Source organism: Odontesthes bonariensis, chromosome 10, assembly GCF_027942865.1.
Source record: "Odontesthes bonariensis isolate fOdoBon6 chromosome 10, fOdoBon6.hap1, whole genome shotgun sequence".
In the NCBI taxonomy this organism is placed as follows: domain Eukaryota; kingdom Metazoa; phylum Chordata; class Actinopteri; order Atheriniformes; family Atherinopsidae; genus Odontesthes; species Odontesthes bonariensis.
The window spans coordinates 11,569,179-11,585,867 of NC_134515.1; the positions used below are offsets into that span (position 1 = coordinate 11,569,179).

General features: G+C 39.7%; 1 protein-coding gene across 2 annotated transcripts in view; it reads left to right on the forward strand.

The window, feature by feature from the left end:
* The first annotated feature begins 7,903 nt into the window (after nt 1-7,903).
* mib2 (MIB E3 ubiquitin protein ligase 2) overlaps nt 7,904-16,689 on the forward strand; it is a 38,118-nt gene continuing 29,332 nt past the window's right edge. The window contains exons 1-2 of one of the 2 annotated variants that reach the window (XM_075476268.1): nt 7,904-7,976; nt 15,915-16,316. In XM_075476268.1, the coding sequence (XP_075332383.1) occupies nt 16,094-16,316 (223 nt within the window). In that variant the 5' untranslated portion in view covers nt 7,904-7,976; nt 15,915-16,093. Of the gene's footprint in view, nt 7,977-9,802; nt 9,914-15,914; nt 16,317-16,689 lie in introns of those variants that run through there. The other variant, XM_075476267.1, reaches the window with a different exon arrangement.

Genomic DNA, 16,689 nt, shown 5'->3' on the forward strand with positions numbered 1-16,689 from the left:
ACATAAAAGAATATCAACACTTTCTTTTCAGATTTAACATCCATTTGAACTGTGGGAAGAAAAGGGCTGTTGGACACATTACACATTAGTTAGAATATGAACTGTAGAGTTTTTTTTTATTTTTTATCAACCTTGAGTTGTGTGGGCGACCAGGCAGCAGCTCATCTTCCATTATGCAAACATTTCTCTCTAACTGGTCTATAAAAGACCTGTGTTTTTGCATCCTACATGCTCTCAAAATGAACACAAGTTAAATGAAATTTAACCTTTTAATGCAAAATTAGCTTTTTAGGCAAGATTAACATGCCTCTATAAATATTCTGTTCTATGTTCTATAAATATGTCAAATTGAATGCATTAATGGATATATATCTATAGATATGTGTGTGTGTATATATATGTATATTTGACAGCTTTTGTATGTATGTATGTATAGATATAGACATCCCTTTATGACAACAGTGTACCCAATATTCTGATGGCTACTTCCAGCAGGTTAATGCGCCATGTCACAAAGCTCATATCTCAAACTGGTTTCTTGAACATGAAAATGAGTAAACTTTTTATTTATTTTTTTTATTAAACCTTTATTTAACCAGATAAAAGACACATTGAGATCAAGACCTCTTTCACAAGGATGACCTGGCCAAGAAAGGCAGCAACACACCAATGGCCTCCACAGTCACCAGATCTCAATCCAATAGAGCAGCTTTGGGATGTGGTGGAACGGGAGATTGGCTTCATAGATGTGCAGCCGACATATCTGCATCAACTGCGTGATGCTATCGTGCCAAGCTGGACCAAAATCTCAGGAATGTTTCCAACACCGTGTACCTGACCCTTTTTGGAGGTACCTTTTTTTATTTCATTATTTTTTATTTTCTGTGAAACCACGTAACACTGACCTATGAGTCATTTGAGGAACAGAAGGCACCTTAATGTGAGGGACAAACCAGTGTTGTGTTTACACATAATAGACAACATATCAAAGAAGCACTTTGTCACCAGCAACCACTTGTAATTTCTTCAGTTGCCACACACACAAAAAAATGCTGAAGATAACAGTTTGACAGACATGAAAATAGTATTTTTGCCACAAATTGACACCCAAAGAGCTATTAGCTGGAACTGTGGCATATCTCAGCATGATGTGCAGTGTTTCCTGAAAAACTTTCTGCAGCTGACACACAGTATCTGAAAGTGATGTATTTAAGAAAGCGACTGTTCACTGAAGCCTCATCAGAAATGGGCTCCATGGAAGGGTGGCTGTCAAGAAGCCATTCTTAAGGAAGGGAAACAGGGAGAAAAGGCTGAGCTGTGCCAAATGACACAAGAAGTGGGCTGAAAATAAGCGACAACAGGTCTGATGGAGGGATGAATCCTTTCCAGAGCCCGGACCTCAACTTCATTGAAGCAGTGTGGGATCATCTTGACAGAGAACGGAAAAAAAAGGCAGCCAAAGAAGAGATTTGAAATGTCCTTCAAGAAGCCTGGAGAACTATTCCAGAAGACTACTGAAAGAAATCACAAGAAAGCTTGTCTAAGAGGGTTTAGACAGTGTTGAAAAATAAAGGTGCTCAGACCAGTTACTTGCCATTTTCCTTAGCAACACGTGAATGAATAAGGAGTGGCTTAAGACTTCAGCACAATACTATTCAAAACTGGCACTGACTGGACACATGTCCATAGGACTGGACATGTTCACATTCAAGGGAAGCCTTCAAGCCAGTGTCCCTGACCTTTTGTACCTATTATCACAGTGTAACATTTTTCGGCTGAAAGCACAAAATGTTCTGCAAACAAACCCTGCTCGAATAAACTAAACCTAAAGCACCACACATCAAGAACAACCCCTTGTGTGATTAAAAGGAACGTGTCTTGCAGTTTAAATTCATATGAAGAACACTGTTTTGGACTCAAGACAACATGGGTGAAGAAGTGCATAATCATAGAGGATAAACGGTTACTCTTTTCAGTTAAAATCATCGTCTCAGTTTCAGTTGAAGGGCAAATTTAGCAACTGGCAAAAACAGAAGAATCTGCGCATTTGTCAGCAGGTGGCAGTGTTGAACAGCTGTTAGAGCAACACACACAGGCAGCTGTCACATGTTTGTGTGGTCATTATTAAATGCCCTGTCTGTGGGAACACATTTTGTAGTTCAGCTGTTGGGTGTGATGTTTGATCATATGTACACAGCATGATTTCAAAGGTCAAAAGTCTGTATTTGGGTGACATGTATTTTTTATGAGAACAATTGCCATATGGTGCCTCCTTAAAAGCCTTAAAGTAAAAACTTATTTTACTAAAAAGCAGCAGGAACCGACAGAAGCCAGATGATCAAAAAATATCATAGTATTTTTGTATTCGATGTGTTTTTTTGATGCTATTAGTAGAGTACCCAGCTGTTTATCTGTGGCGTATTTGTTTGTTTCACTTTTTTGAGAACCTTATCTGATATCTTTGATATATTAGTGACACTGTTTGAGTACATTTAGACTCCAGTGCTTTAATTGGGCATCTGACCTCCTTCTGTAAGCAAACCCTACAGAGGGAGGGCCCCCCTCCCCATTTTAAAATAAAACACAGCCATGCCAATGATAATGTGAGGTCATTGCAGTCAGAAACGAATGCAATTCCTGCATCTAATTAAGATCACGTGAAATAAGAAAAAATAAGGGCACCTATCCAGCATAAGATAGAGAAAAGCTGACTGTTGCTGACCTTTTGAAGGTCTCATGACCACCAAGACACAAAGACCAAGCATACTACTAAAATATTTGGAGACATTGTCACATATATACATACAGAGTCAGGACGAAACAAGGTGAAGCTGCGTTTCAGTTTGATGCTCCTAAAATCTGGAACAGTCTTCCAGAAGATGTGAGACAGGCCTCAACTCTGACAATGTTTAAATCCAGGCTGAAAACAGTTCTGTTTAGCTGTGCATATGACACCTGAAAGTATTTTATCTGCACTCTTCACTTTTAAATGAATGAATGAATGATTATTTTCCTATATTCTTAATTTCCCCCCTCTTCTTTGATTAACTTAACCGTGTTTTAATTTTTATCTTTTAAATGCCTTGTCTTTATGTAAAGCACATTGAGTTGCCTGTGGTATGAAATGCGCTATATAAATAAAGATGCTTTGCCTTGCATATACTTCTACCTTTTTTGCAGTTTTGTTTATCTATTTGACATGTCCTAATCTTTTTTGTTTTGTCCTCTGTCTATTTCAACCATTCATATATATCTATTCAGGTTATGTTTATAATTCAGCATTAGTCATTTAGCACCCTTGACTCTAATAATTGACCAGTTTGACTTCTTTTTTTTCTCCCCCACCACTATTCATGGTTTATTAATTATTATTATTAATAATTATTATTGAACATTACTCAGATTACCCCTTTGATATGGTTATGAACTAAATATTTTTTATGGTCTTCTTTTGTCCAATGGTTTCTTTCCATGTATGTATTAAAATGAACAATGCACGTGTCACAAAAATATTAGTTATTAGTTAACCTGGTTGATGATTATTTGAGACCGTGTCATGATTTGTTTTGTTCATTACGAGGAGCGCGTGAAGGTAGCATTGGTAGTGACGCAATGCATGGGCGTGTTGTCATGGCTGTGTGCAGCAAAACCTTTCAGTCAAGTAAATACTTATTTGTCCCAAAACAAACCATGTCAACGTTGGTAGTAGACAGCGACATGGATTTTTATTTGACCACAAAGTAGATATTCTTGACAAAGACCTGGTAAGTAGCTTTAATTAAGTTTTAATACCAGTGCAGGTTGGCCAAACAGTGGTTAGCTAGCTAGCGTCAACGTTAGACAAGCTAGTGCTACGTACAGTCCTGCCATCCATATAAAGCCACGCAGTGTACTGTACACAGTTTACCAAAAGGAATAGATGTTACAGCATATGGCTGATCAAATATCTCTTGACATGAAGTGTACCAAGCAGCAGCTGTAAAAAAAAAAAAAATCAAGAAAGGCTTTCAGTTAATTGTATTCTCAATACCTCATAATCAAAAATAGCGATATATATATTAGAGGTTGATAGGAAGCTGCTTGTACTGACAGCTAACGTCAGTTGTTAATTTTAGAAACTGACATTAACGCTTTAAATAGAAATGCATTTTGAACTGTTGTGTTTTAGTCAGTCCAACAGTCGTTAAAGAGGATTTCACGTCTTGCAACTGTCACTGTATTTAGAATAATGGCAAAGGTGTCACATTGTCTTTCCTGGTAAAAACGGGCTGTAACAGGTCAACCTCGTCCAGCTTGTATGTGCGTGCTTTTCATTGTGTTGTATTATTGGAACATGCACTCTCATGCCACTTAAAGTCGTAAAAACAGATTCATAAACGAGGTAAGTCGTTTTCATTATTGATTGGAGCGATGGCTGAGAAAGAAGTGCCTCGACTTGACAGGATTTACTGTGACTGTTTTAGATTAACCGACATGTGCAAGTATTACAACATTATAATGTACAGCTGTAGTTTTCTGGTTGGTGGTGGTGATGAAGCGGAGATGCAGCTGCCACATACAGGAGCTGCAAATGGTCATAGTTGGAATTGTCCTCAGCCACACCTACTTTGTTTCAAGTTTCAATCATCTGCTGTGTCCTATATTGTGAAGCTGCTCTTGTTGGTTTCCACCATGTAAAAAGCTGGTAGAGTAGTGACATATAGGCTACTTGATCAATTGGTTCCCCTTTGATAAGAAAAGGGGGGGAAAAAAAAGGTAAATGGAATTACTCCACATTTTTAAATGGGGTGGGGCAGTGTTTGTTGTTGCTGGTTAAAAAAAAAACGGCTTAAACTAACAAAACTTTAAAAGAAGCAGACATTTGTGGCTTTCAGACTGGTGTGATATTGACACGTAAAGGTGGATAATAGCTGCTGTTAGCACAGTTTTCACAAACCACATTGTTGGATTTATTTAGCTTAAAGCAGAATTACTGACAAAAGAAATATAATTCCTCTTCAGGTTGCATTGCACCCAACTCTGCTCTGCTCAGCTCAATTTGAGCATGTACACCGCCCTCATCGGGACATCTGTATCGCTATTTGTCTGGCTGAGAAACGTAAAAACATTTGGAAGATTTTACTTTTAACTTCTTTGTTTGAAATTATTGACCACGCCCCGATGTTCATCAGTATTTAAAGTCTTGAAAGTGAGCATGTGCCTGAAAGCCTGAAAAGACTTACAAGTACATATCTGGTCTTTATGGGTTAACAGACCCTTCTAGCTGCGGTTGCCTCCAGCAACGCAGATGCCAGCATGACATGGGATGAGCAAACCTCTACAGTACTTTAAAGTGGCGCTTCTCAGAGTTTGAGACCTTTGTGTTTTTCCAAAAGATGTTGTTGATCCTTCAGGGTTTGGGAGTAAAACCAGAATGAACTGCTGCTTCAGGTAAAGAAGTTCTAGTAAGCTTTTAGTAGACTGAAATAATGAGTTTGGGAATACAGCTGGCTATAGTTACTTTTTTTCCAAGGGGTGGATGGGCTCACTGAGTGTTTATAGACAGGAGAAGAGGTCACGAGTAGAGCAATTGCTCCTTAGAGTTGCCAGGAGCCATATGTTTGAACATCTCATCTCATTTTGTTTTTTTAACTAGTGGGACATACTGGGATGACCCAGACCCTGCTGGAGATTCTATATCCTCTGGCTGGAGAGGAACTAGATAATGTGTGCAAAGGGACATCCAAACTCCTTGCTTTGCCTGCTGCCACTGTGATCTGTCAGAAAATTGATGGATGAATGACATTAAAAATGGGCTAACAGTTTTGACTTTAATGGTTGTGTCTGTCTTATTAAAGCAGATAAAACAGCATTTATTATCTTTTTTATATCAGTCCGAGGTGCATTGAATTGTCACGTGTCCAGTTCTGCCAAAAACTCTCACTCTCAACTTATTGCACGTCATTATCAGAAAAATACAAACAACCATTACCTTCTAAAAGACACTGTCAATTTTTCTTCCTACCAGCCGAGAATAAAGAGTTGTCCAACGTGTTCCTGGTTTAAAGGAGGACAGTTTGAGCTGCAAAAATGTCACGCTCTTGTGAGAGAGACAGCATTACATAGTCATGCAGTTTGACAGGCTGTATGAGCATCTCTGATCTCTGTGAAATACTTTGGTACTGATGACAGCAGTTTCCATTTCAAAATCCATATTGCTTTTCCATAAATTTTGTAAAGCATAAAGAATATTTATAGTATGTATGTGACGGAAAGAATGGTGCGTTTTCACGGTTATAGATGATATTTCACAAGGCATTAATAGTATGGATTTGTCCCAAGTAGTAAGGCTCACCTGCTGAATCTTTGACTCAATGATTTGAGTTTTCAGAGCTAAATAAGTTTCCTGCCACTTTTTTTCTTTTTGTAATACATCATGGCTCTAAATAAAGCTTTACTTATATGTGCTGGAATTTTTTTTTTTTTGATCAGACACACCTTGGAGCTATATCCCAGTATCTATCTATCTTCCCACTGTGATGACTAATGTTTGATTGAATATTTGTGTGCATTTTGTGCTGCATTAATGTCTATTTGAAGAGGAGTTGTGCAAATGAATGCCTCCTTTTGTATGTTCACGACCAACACGTCTGTTACGTGGACAGCAGAGGCTTTGTTTACTAGATGGCAGTGGCGTAATCAACTTCATTATAAGCTTGTGTCTCAACCACTTCCTAAGCATCCATTCATTCACTGGTTATTCATGCCCCGCCAATACCAGCTGTACATTCATGTGTGTACGCCACTATCAGCAGAATGCCATTTTGGCTGGTTTTGGAACCATATTGTCGACGTCTCTCACAGCTGTGGCCACATTTAAGAGAATTGTTCAAGGCTAGGAAAGCTTTTGGGAAACACACACACACACACACACACAACCTCTCTGATCTTTGTTTTCTGAGTGAGCCTGGAAGAGATTGTGAGCTGCCTCACCTAAAAGCAGCAGCGGTGACACAAACCAGTTTACAGCTGAAAATGAGGACTGTGGCAGCTGTCCATTCATCAAAATCATTTCCAACCCCACCCCTTTTTTTTTTTCACCCAAATGAGCTCCCTCCCCAACCAAAAAAAAAAAAAACAACAACCAAGAAACGTCCAGACCCTGCCCCCTAAAATGTATGCCCCTCCCCCCTCCCCTCTGTCTTCTGCTTGTCTGCTCATTGGCAGTAGGGCGAATGGTGTCCCCACGGGCTATGAAAGGAAGAGGGCTGTACATCCTCATGCAGGGCTTGATGCGCATGTGTTTGTACATATTGCTCTGTAAAGACAGAGTGTCTACTTCACACCCGTGTTACTGATGCTCAAAGCCCCCAGTGATGGAATATAGCATCAGAGGAAGCCTGCCCAGAGCAAAGCCCACTGGCTTGTTTTTATACGAAAGCAAGGGAACGTCAAGCTGAATGCAGCGCTCGTCGGGCAGCCACTCTTTCTGGCCATTCTCCTCCCTCTCATCTCCTCCTCCGTCACGGTGGTAATCCTTGCTGACACAACGCACAAAGGACTAAATGCTGGCTGCATCCTCCAGCAGCAAAGCTGTCTTCCTTCTTCCTCCTCCTGCTCTGATCCTCTACCGTCAACCTGTTTGTCTATGCAGCAGGATGCTGTTTCTGTAAGAACACTCGCAACTGTATATCACATCCCTGGAATGCTGGCCTGGCTGTTGCACTCCTCCGCCCCCCGTATCTCCTCCTCCATGGCCGGTTCATTCAGGGAAAGCTTCACAACAAGGCTTCAGTCCTGAAGAGGCTTGTCTGTTTTTTTAATACATTTTATTTTCATTTAACGATTTTGTAAAAATCTCCCTTGATGCTGGTCGGACCGCCGGTAGCTTATTTTTTCCACATGTGATACATTTATGTAGCGGGACATCGGAGCTGCTTCCTTACTCTCCTGTTCGCGGTCTCTGTTCACCCTGCTGCACATCCCAATACCGACAGGTAAACCAAGAAGTGCTTTATTTATGAATAGATGGCAGTTTCAACCTTGTCCGTTGGAGGTGATGCTGGCCTTTAATATATGTGATGCTGCTGTTCTTATATCTATATGCGGCAATGGATTTAATTCTAGTCAGTTTGAATCTTTTCAAAAGAAATGAGAATAGAATTTCAGAGTTGATGATGCAGATTTTTGTTCTTTCCAGAAAGGTAGGACGATAAAGCGCAAAGGCAACAAGCGTGCTGCTGGTATGGGTCCATGACCAAGCTACTACAAATGTGTCACATGTCAGTGCAGTCTGTAGTAAAGCTAGAAGACATGCTAAGCAAGCAGATATCTGTTTGCCTTGGCTGCTTTTGTCACTGTTTGTGTAGCAGACCCATGATGATAAAATAGGCAAAAAAAAAAAACCCAACGTATTCCCTGTCTCTACCTGCAGAAACTGCATCCAGGTAGTCAGTTTGTGTTGTAAAAGTTGTGCTTGTTGTTTAGCATTTGAGTGTGCAGATTCTTGACTGCAGGTAGCTGAATTGCAGTGGGCTGAACTCTAAGTTTAGAGGTATTTCAGTTTATTCAAAGAGGTGACTCTCACAGCATTAGATACTTGGCCTAGATCAGGTTAAATTGACATGTTTCAGGGAAGTTAGTGCAATGAGACTATAACGTACAGCAACTTTTGTAGTTTGACATGTTTTACTTGAAGTGAATCAAGCTGATTCGCATGAAAGTAGCAACACAAGGAATTATCAAAGCTTTCCCATATCACAATTTATTTTATCAAAGTTCAGAATTTTTTTTACTACCACAATTCATTTGCCTGCGTTGGGCCCTGAGCATTTGGACACTGGCTACATAATGTTTTTACCTGAAACTAGAGGAGTATTGTTAATTTGTAAATGGTTTCTGTTACTTACCCAACGAGTATGTATTATTATTTTTTTTTGTTGTTTTTCAATCAGATAAGGCATCAGGCGTATCCAGTCCTCTGTGTAGAAAAAAAAAAATGGTGATGATCAGACTGACAAAAAGATATGTCCTGACCTGCAGACACTCAGTCAAAGTAGTGTTTGTACATGAAGCCAAAACTCTACAGGTTAGTTTAGCATTTGAATTCTTGATTTTAGGTAGATAAATCACAGTGTATTAGTGCCCAAGTTAGAGGTATTGTAAGAAGCTGTCGCAAGATTTTGTGCTTGATATTTCATTCTATCGTAAAAGTAAGATCCTGTATAAAATGATTGATGACTGTATTTATTTTAATCTTTCAAGCATTGAATGAAAAGATCCAAGTACAGCCCAGATAAGTGTGGTTACTGCAAACCTGAAGCGTAACGAACATGTAGCAACATGTGACTCCATATCACCTTTTCCAAATGATGTTTTACTTAAGCCCGGGCTTATTGTATAGACAGAGTCTGATAGAGTTGTCTGCGCATAGATTTGGGTGAATCATACTCCTTTTACAAGATACTAACCTTTAACTCAAGACCTGATCAAAGCCTCTCCAATCTGACATGACAATGCCCATTATTATTCAAAGTAACATATTAACCTGAAACACAATTCTTTTTTAAGGATCAGCGCTGTTCCATTGTTTATCTTGCTCAGTCAGTCAGTGTCACCCCCCCCAGATAAGACCTCAGCCATGTACAGTCCTTGAGTAACATCTGTCAGACCAAAAAAAAAAAAAAAAACTACCAGAAAGAAAGAAAAACAGTATGTTCTAAAGCAAAGATCAAAGTTCACAGCTAACCAAATACCAAGATTGTTCCAAAAAGGGTCCACTCCCCTTGTTAGTTGTGTGACTGTTCGGAGCGCTGGCGGTTTCACATGTTCCTGCTGGTCGACTGGGGATAGTAGCATTACTTAGCTTGTTGTGTGACAGCAAACTGGAAAACAGCTGCTGGCATGTTCAATAGTGGACTGAAGATCATGGGGAGTGAGTATAATAATCCACAGTGATGCAATATGATAATCCCATTAAATATGCTCTGAGTGTTTCGAGGGAAGTGTGGATGCTTGTCAGTGTGTGCTTTAAAGCCTCTGGGATTATGCTTACTGATATTAACTATTCTGTGAGTATTAAGTCTTAAGTCTTTTGTTGCTGTGATTAAGCTCTGAAAGAATGCTTACAGTCAATAGAGACAGGACAAATATTTGAAGTTGTCAGTGGAGTGCACTTTGAATTTGTTTCAAACGGTCATGTAATGACACGAGTATGACACTCATTTTTCACATTCCACTCTTAAAATGGCTCTAGTGCATATATCTGCTTTGTGTATACAGTACTAATTTGACACCCGTGCTAAAGAAATTTATGAACATGAATTATTTACTCAGGGACCTAATTGATTTTTCCCGAATTGCCTCCGGACACCAGATGTGTTTGACATGAGCCTGTTTCAGCTGGCTTTTTCTCATATTACGGCTGATATATTGAAGTTGTGTTGGAATATAGCACATTGCTAAGTATTTCTGTTGACTTAGAATGATGCTGGAAACAAGAGAAAAAGTCCCGTTATCAGAAATGATGATGTAAGCCTCTTAAACCACGTGTCAGATGGCATTCAGCTAAGTCTTTACTGTTTCGCACGTAGCATATATCTAATGGCACTGGGTCTGCCCATAACAATACTCCTGATTATTACTTTTTTTTTTCATTCTGAAGGGATCATCATCAGAGGGTAAAACTGTCAACTTGGGTAAATAACTACAGATGAGCAGCGGCCGTCAGTGTCGGAGGGTAGTTCGTCATCTTATGAGCCTGCTCGTGGGAAACTTATTCATCTCTGCCTATGTTTAACTTGTCGTTGCCATAACGATTCTATAGTCACGCACTGTCTTTCTGTCCTGTATCTGTTGGATGTGCATTCATCACTGTTTGCTCTCACAGATCCACGGACTTGACCCCACATTTCTTGACTGTTCTGTCCCCGTGAGGCTGGTGGGATCACAGCCCCATCACAGCGCTTTATATGGCAGTGTTTAGTCCACCAGTCCGATTTTACATTTTTACACTGAGTTTCCCTTGGTCTCTCTCTCACGCACGCACGCGCACGCGCACGCGCACGCGCACGCGCACGCGCACGCGCAAAACCAAACAAACAGACAAAAAAAACCCCCAAAAAGCAAATGCAGCAATTTTTGGACCAGCTTTTTTTTTTTTTTTTATCTTTGAACTGGAACAATTACTGAAACTTTTTTCAAATTTTAAGATTATATTTTAACACGGTACAACTTTGTAAAAAAATGGCACAATAGACACAAATGTGAATACTGACAGAAATACCTCCCAGCAACAGAATAATCCCCTCTTTACAAGGGATTTAGTTCAGAATGCTTTTTTTTCTTAGTAATTTCCATTTTTAAATTAATTTGTAGTAAAATTGTCATCGTATCTTGATGTTAAGTACATAAAGGCACTTCATGTAACAGTTAAAAACAAGCTTTTAAAATCAATCTTGCTTAAAACCCCTGGGAATTTTTTTTTTAGTGTGTGTGTTTGTTTACGGCTAAGTGTGTATTTGTGCTGTGGCCAAAAGGTTGTTTAGTTGTTTTTTTGAAGGAGGTCGACGTTGCCCTCACAGACTGGCCCCTCAGCAGTGTGTATGATGGAAGCCAACCCATCTGTTATTGCAGGCAGAGAGCTGTAATCCCGCCTGTTTTAGCCCTCTGTTGCAGATTGGCAGTGACATTTCAGCAGCACAGGTGGCCTGGTCATCTTACACACACACACACACACACACACACACACACACACACACATGCCCACAAACACACGGGGAAAAATGTCAAAGGAATTTACACTGAAGAGCGAACCCCTGGAACAACAGAGCTCAGGCTACAGCTACCATGTTGAAGTGTGATGATAGAAACTGTGAGATAATGTAATTTGTCTTTATAGTTTTTCCAAACTTCAAGTTTCATGCTAACCATAAACTGTATATTTTTCAGACAGTAGACCTGTCTGATTGCTTGTTGTTCTATCCAGACGTCTAGACAAAATCAACAATATTTTTGCCACCTCGATCATTAGCTAAAATACAGAATCTTATGAGAAGTGAATAGAAGAAGTACTGTTTTTGTCCTCTTTTGTTCTTGCTGACTCACAGTGAACACTAAATGTCACATGTAAAGTTCTAGTGTGCGCTGTTTTTATGGCAACCTTGCTCCCAAAGTGAGAGCACCATTCACTCTGAGGGTTTTCAGACCGTTACAGTTTCATGTGATAAAACGGGTGAACATTGTAGACATTATGGATATTGGGATGTTTTAACATAAGGCTACTCTCATTTTCTTATGAAACAAACTTATTAAAAAGTTGTTGTGCTGATCACTCACTGCTGTTAGTGATGCAGTTTTAATATTCACTGTAATTGCGCCACAGTTGCTAATGGTGGAAGACTTTCTGGTCGTGATCATTTGTCAACGTTGAGAAGTAACGTGGGGTTCAAGAAGAAGGCTGTCATTTACTTAATATGTTTTCCAAGTGCTGAAATGATCTGTGCATTCACACTCTTTCTGGATTGTAAGTTTGTGAATTGAGGTTTTTATTGAGGGAGAAACATCATGTCCCTCAGGGCGAAATGGTGATGTGGGAAAGAGGCTTCTGTGTGCAGAGTCGTCCACGAAATCTCCCATGTTATGTCTACTTGTCAGCGCTGGTCTATTTAATAACGATAGGATATCAGTGTTCACACTGCTGGAACACACACCGAGGGAGCTGCAGAGTGGGTGGAGTTCAGGGTGGGTGGATGTGTGTGTGTAGGTTTTAAATGTAGGTGGTAGGTTAAATTTTGCAGTCGGCATCTCCAGAACAGTTTCTCAACCCAAAATGATGCTGCTCATAGTTTGCTGCTTTTTACTCACTCTGCTTTACTGTGTCTTGAAAGGATTGGATATGAATGGTTATCCCTGGATTTAAAGATGGAGACTTGTGGGTAAAATGCAGCTGATTTAATAATAGTTTCACCCATCACTTTCCCTACATCCATCTACGTGCAACGTGCTGGGAGTTTCTTGTAAGCTACCACTGCCTTTGACACCTTCTCTGTGTACATGCTGTAATATTAGACTGTTACATTATTTTAATGTGGAAAAGAGGCAAAGCTGTCATTTTGGACAAAAAAAATTGAGGATAAGCATCCTGTTTATTCTTTGATCCCCTACATCCCACATGTTTTCAAGCTTAAGCAGAAGCCGTCAACACCAAAATGACCTGTGTAGGTGTAATCTTAAATGCTTTCTGCAATGTTACTGGCTCACTTATTAGATTAGGTACTGAAAGGCATATTTGGTGAAAAACAAAGAAAAAACAGATCAAAACCATGAAGATTGTAAGATTACCAATAAATTTGTAAAAATATGAGAAAACTTTAAATCAGAGTTTTGTGTCTTTCAAATGTTGACAGCTTCCTGCCAGGCTAGCATATGTGGATCTTTTACTACATTTTCTCTGTCCACGCTGTCCACAGAATGAACTTCATCATAATTTCAATCAAAGGTTGTTAACTGGAAGATGGTGTATTATCTGACAGGTCAGATATGGTGTTCTGATGACACTTCATTTCAGTAGAAAGACTATTAAGTGACTTCCTGAACGGTTTATTATAAAAGAAATGTCGCACAATAGTAGTGATTGTGACTGTTGGCGGGACCCTGTTGAACGGCTGCTGATTCAGAGAAGTATCCTCCTGACCTTCTGGTACCTCAGTACTAGTGGAGATGATAACAAACATGCTGAAAATTATTTCAATAAAGATAGTGCTGTAAGGCAGACCTACCTTTTTCCTCCAGTGAATGGTTGTGTAAATCAACAAAGAATGTTTTTACGTTATTCTTACAAGGTGGTTCTTGAATATTTTTCCCGTGGATGTACCAAAACAAGTTCTACTCTGATGGTACACTGCAGGCGCACTCACCATATGTACATAACACAAAGAAATCATTGTTTCTGTCAGACCGAAACTGGATTTCTAAAATGCTTGCTAAGAGATTATTCTCACTGATATTTTACGAAATCGAAGCTCTCAATAACACACCCAGATAATACAGTTAGAAGTCGAATCACTCCTGCATGTATACTCTCAACTAGACTTAAATGGGCCTAGGCACTCTACATCTTTTTGCATCTTTTGTAAAAACACTGAAAGTGTAAGTGTATTAACACAACCGATTTCCCAGTAAAGCTGCTCATCGCACATCTTTCACTTTCATTTGGCAGATGGCAATATGTGTCAGTAACTGTATTAAAAATCAGCCAATTAAGACTACATTTCATGTCACGGTCGCTTAGAGCATTTGCAGAGTTTTGCTGTGCTTTAATAAGATTCAGATTTTACAACCACTGCGTCATCTGACAAAAACACCATTCACGTAACATAAAGACAACATCTGCTCAGTGAATTCAGCCATATTTTCATGTATGATGACGTCTTACAGAGGAAGTTAGAAGTAGCAGAATATCTTAAACATTTTCTTCCAACCATCCACAGCGTCAGACGTACCTCAGCCAATAATTTGATTCCCCCACCATGAATGTGGGACAAGGACAGTGGTGCAATTAAATGGCTAATTTAATTGCACCAGGTTAATCTACTGCTGTCATTACTAGTTGGGCTGTTTGCTTCTTCATCTTCCTGGAAAGCAGAAGTCAGTCAGCATATTTGTTGAGGGCTTTACAATTTTCAATTGTATAAAAGCATTTTGTACACGATTATTTAATTATTCTCTGTTGCGGCTACCAAAGTTTCTTGGGTAATGATTGCGTTGGTGTGATGATCTGTGTGAATACTGGCTTTACAGTGGGAAGTGCGCATGATAAGGATGCATGCATAACTTCTTTGAATTACTGTGTTTTGTTTGTTTTCCTATATGCCATATGTTTAATTCCAGCAAAACTTCCTTTTTTGAAAATGAGCTTGAATGCAGACGGATGGTCACAATGTGGGTTGCTGTTTATAAGCTCTAGTTATACAGTCCATATATGTTCTATAAGATGCAAAACTACTGCAGAATATCAAAGAATATATCAGATCTGTCCCATGTGATTAATGAGTGTAATTAGATGATCATGCTCTTCAGCAGAAGATTCTTTCCATATTGCTGACTGAAGCTTCCACATACTGCTTCCTTTAAGTATTAGTTCCTGTCTCTGATTCTCAGCAGCGTTCATTAAAACCACTGGTGCAATCATTCACAGGTTTGAAATATGAGTTCTGGTTCCTCTTTCCTTGTGATAAGACTAACTTTGTTTCTCATTTTTATATTGAGGCTGATATATTAAGTTGCAAAACTCATATGTTTGTGTAATACTCTACTTAGTGTTATTTTTCTTTTTTGAGGGGGGGCGGCTCCTATTATTTCAAATATGATTGAAAATAAGGATGTCCAACGGCAAGTCTTTGTTCTGCCTGATATTTACATCTTGCATCCAGTAGTTACTGGTTAAGTTTTATCTTTGGGGTTTAGGGTAAGAATGGGGGTGGTGACGCCAAACTCTAGTTCTTAAAGATGTAAGTACGAGTGTTTGTGCGTGTGTTTGTGTCAGGTCAGGGCTTGATTAACGCAGCAGGGCATAGCAGTGGAGTTCAGCTGCTCTCTCCAGAAGTGTGCCATGACACACTGGAAGGCCTCCAGTGAATGATCTTCTAGCCAAGAAAAAAACTGCTCTGAAATTAATGAGACATATGGCTTGTTGTTTAATATCTCCCTGAGCTGCCACTATCAGATGCACACAGGTTGCGTGAAACAACAGGTTGTGTAATTTCATTATTCAAAAGTAGTGGAATGGATCTAAAACGGATCACCTGTTTATTTCTGTCTTAAAAAGACTCTTTCAAATATATTTTAAATGTTTAATACCTATTTTTTTTTCTTGCTGTGTCAGCTGGACTTTTCCCCCCAGCTTTGATTGAACTTTCATTCTCTCTTACTTCCAGTCACCCCGGATCTGTTCCCAGAAACAACCCTGGTGCCATCTCTGCCGGCAATACCGTCGAGACCGCGATCCGGCTCTGCACCTCAGAAGCCCAGGAGGCGCAGCAGCAGCGGAAGAGACAGTGCTGCCAGGCTCCGGCCTCTGCCCTCAGCCTGTAGGCCCGGTCCCGACAGAGGCAGCATGGAGGTGGGCATGCGTGTGGTGCGTGGCCTGGACTGGAAGTGGGGGAACCAAGATGATTGTGAGGGGCATGTGGGCACTGTGGTGGAAATCGGGCGGCAGGGCAGCACTACTACCCCGGACAAGACGGTGGTAGTGCAATGGGACAGCGGCACACGGACCAACTACCGTACTGGCTACCAGGGTTCCTATGACCTGCTGCTTTACGACAATGCTCAAATTGGTAAGCTCTCGATAAAGTTTCAACACTGTTTCTCAGCTTAACAAATTAAATCAAATGAGCACAAGTTCAATAATGTTTTGAGGATAAAATGAGGGACAAAGCTTTGACATGTCACAGTTTTTATACTCAAGACATGCCCCCAAACGAACATTTAGTGAAAAATGTATTAAATTAACATTTCTGTTAAAGAACACAAACGTGAGCTATACGCCTCATATTTAGATTAGACATCATCATCCTTGGTCTCCAACGAGTCTTACTTCATTGTCGTCAGTTTGTTTAATTTTCAAAACATGATACATTTTGACAAGAATGTTGGTTTGAACATATCTAGTTTTTCTTTTTTGAAATCCAAATGAAAGGCATGAAAAGA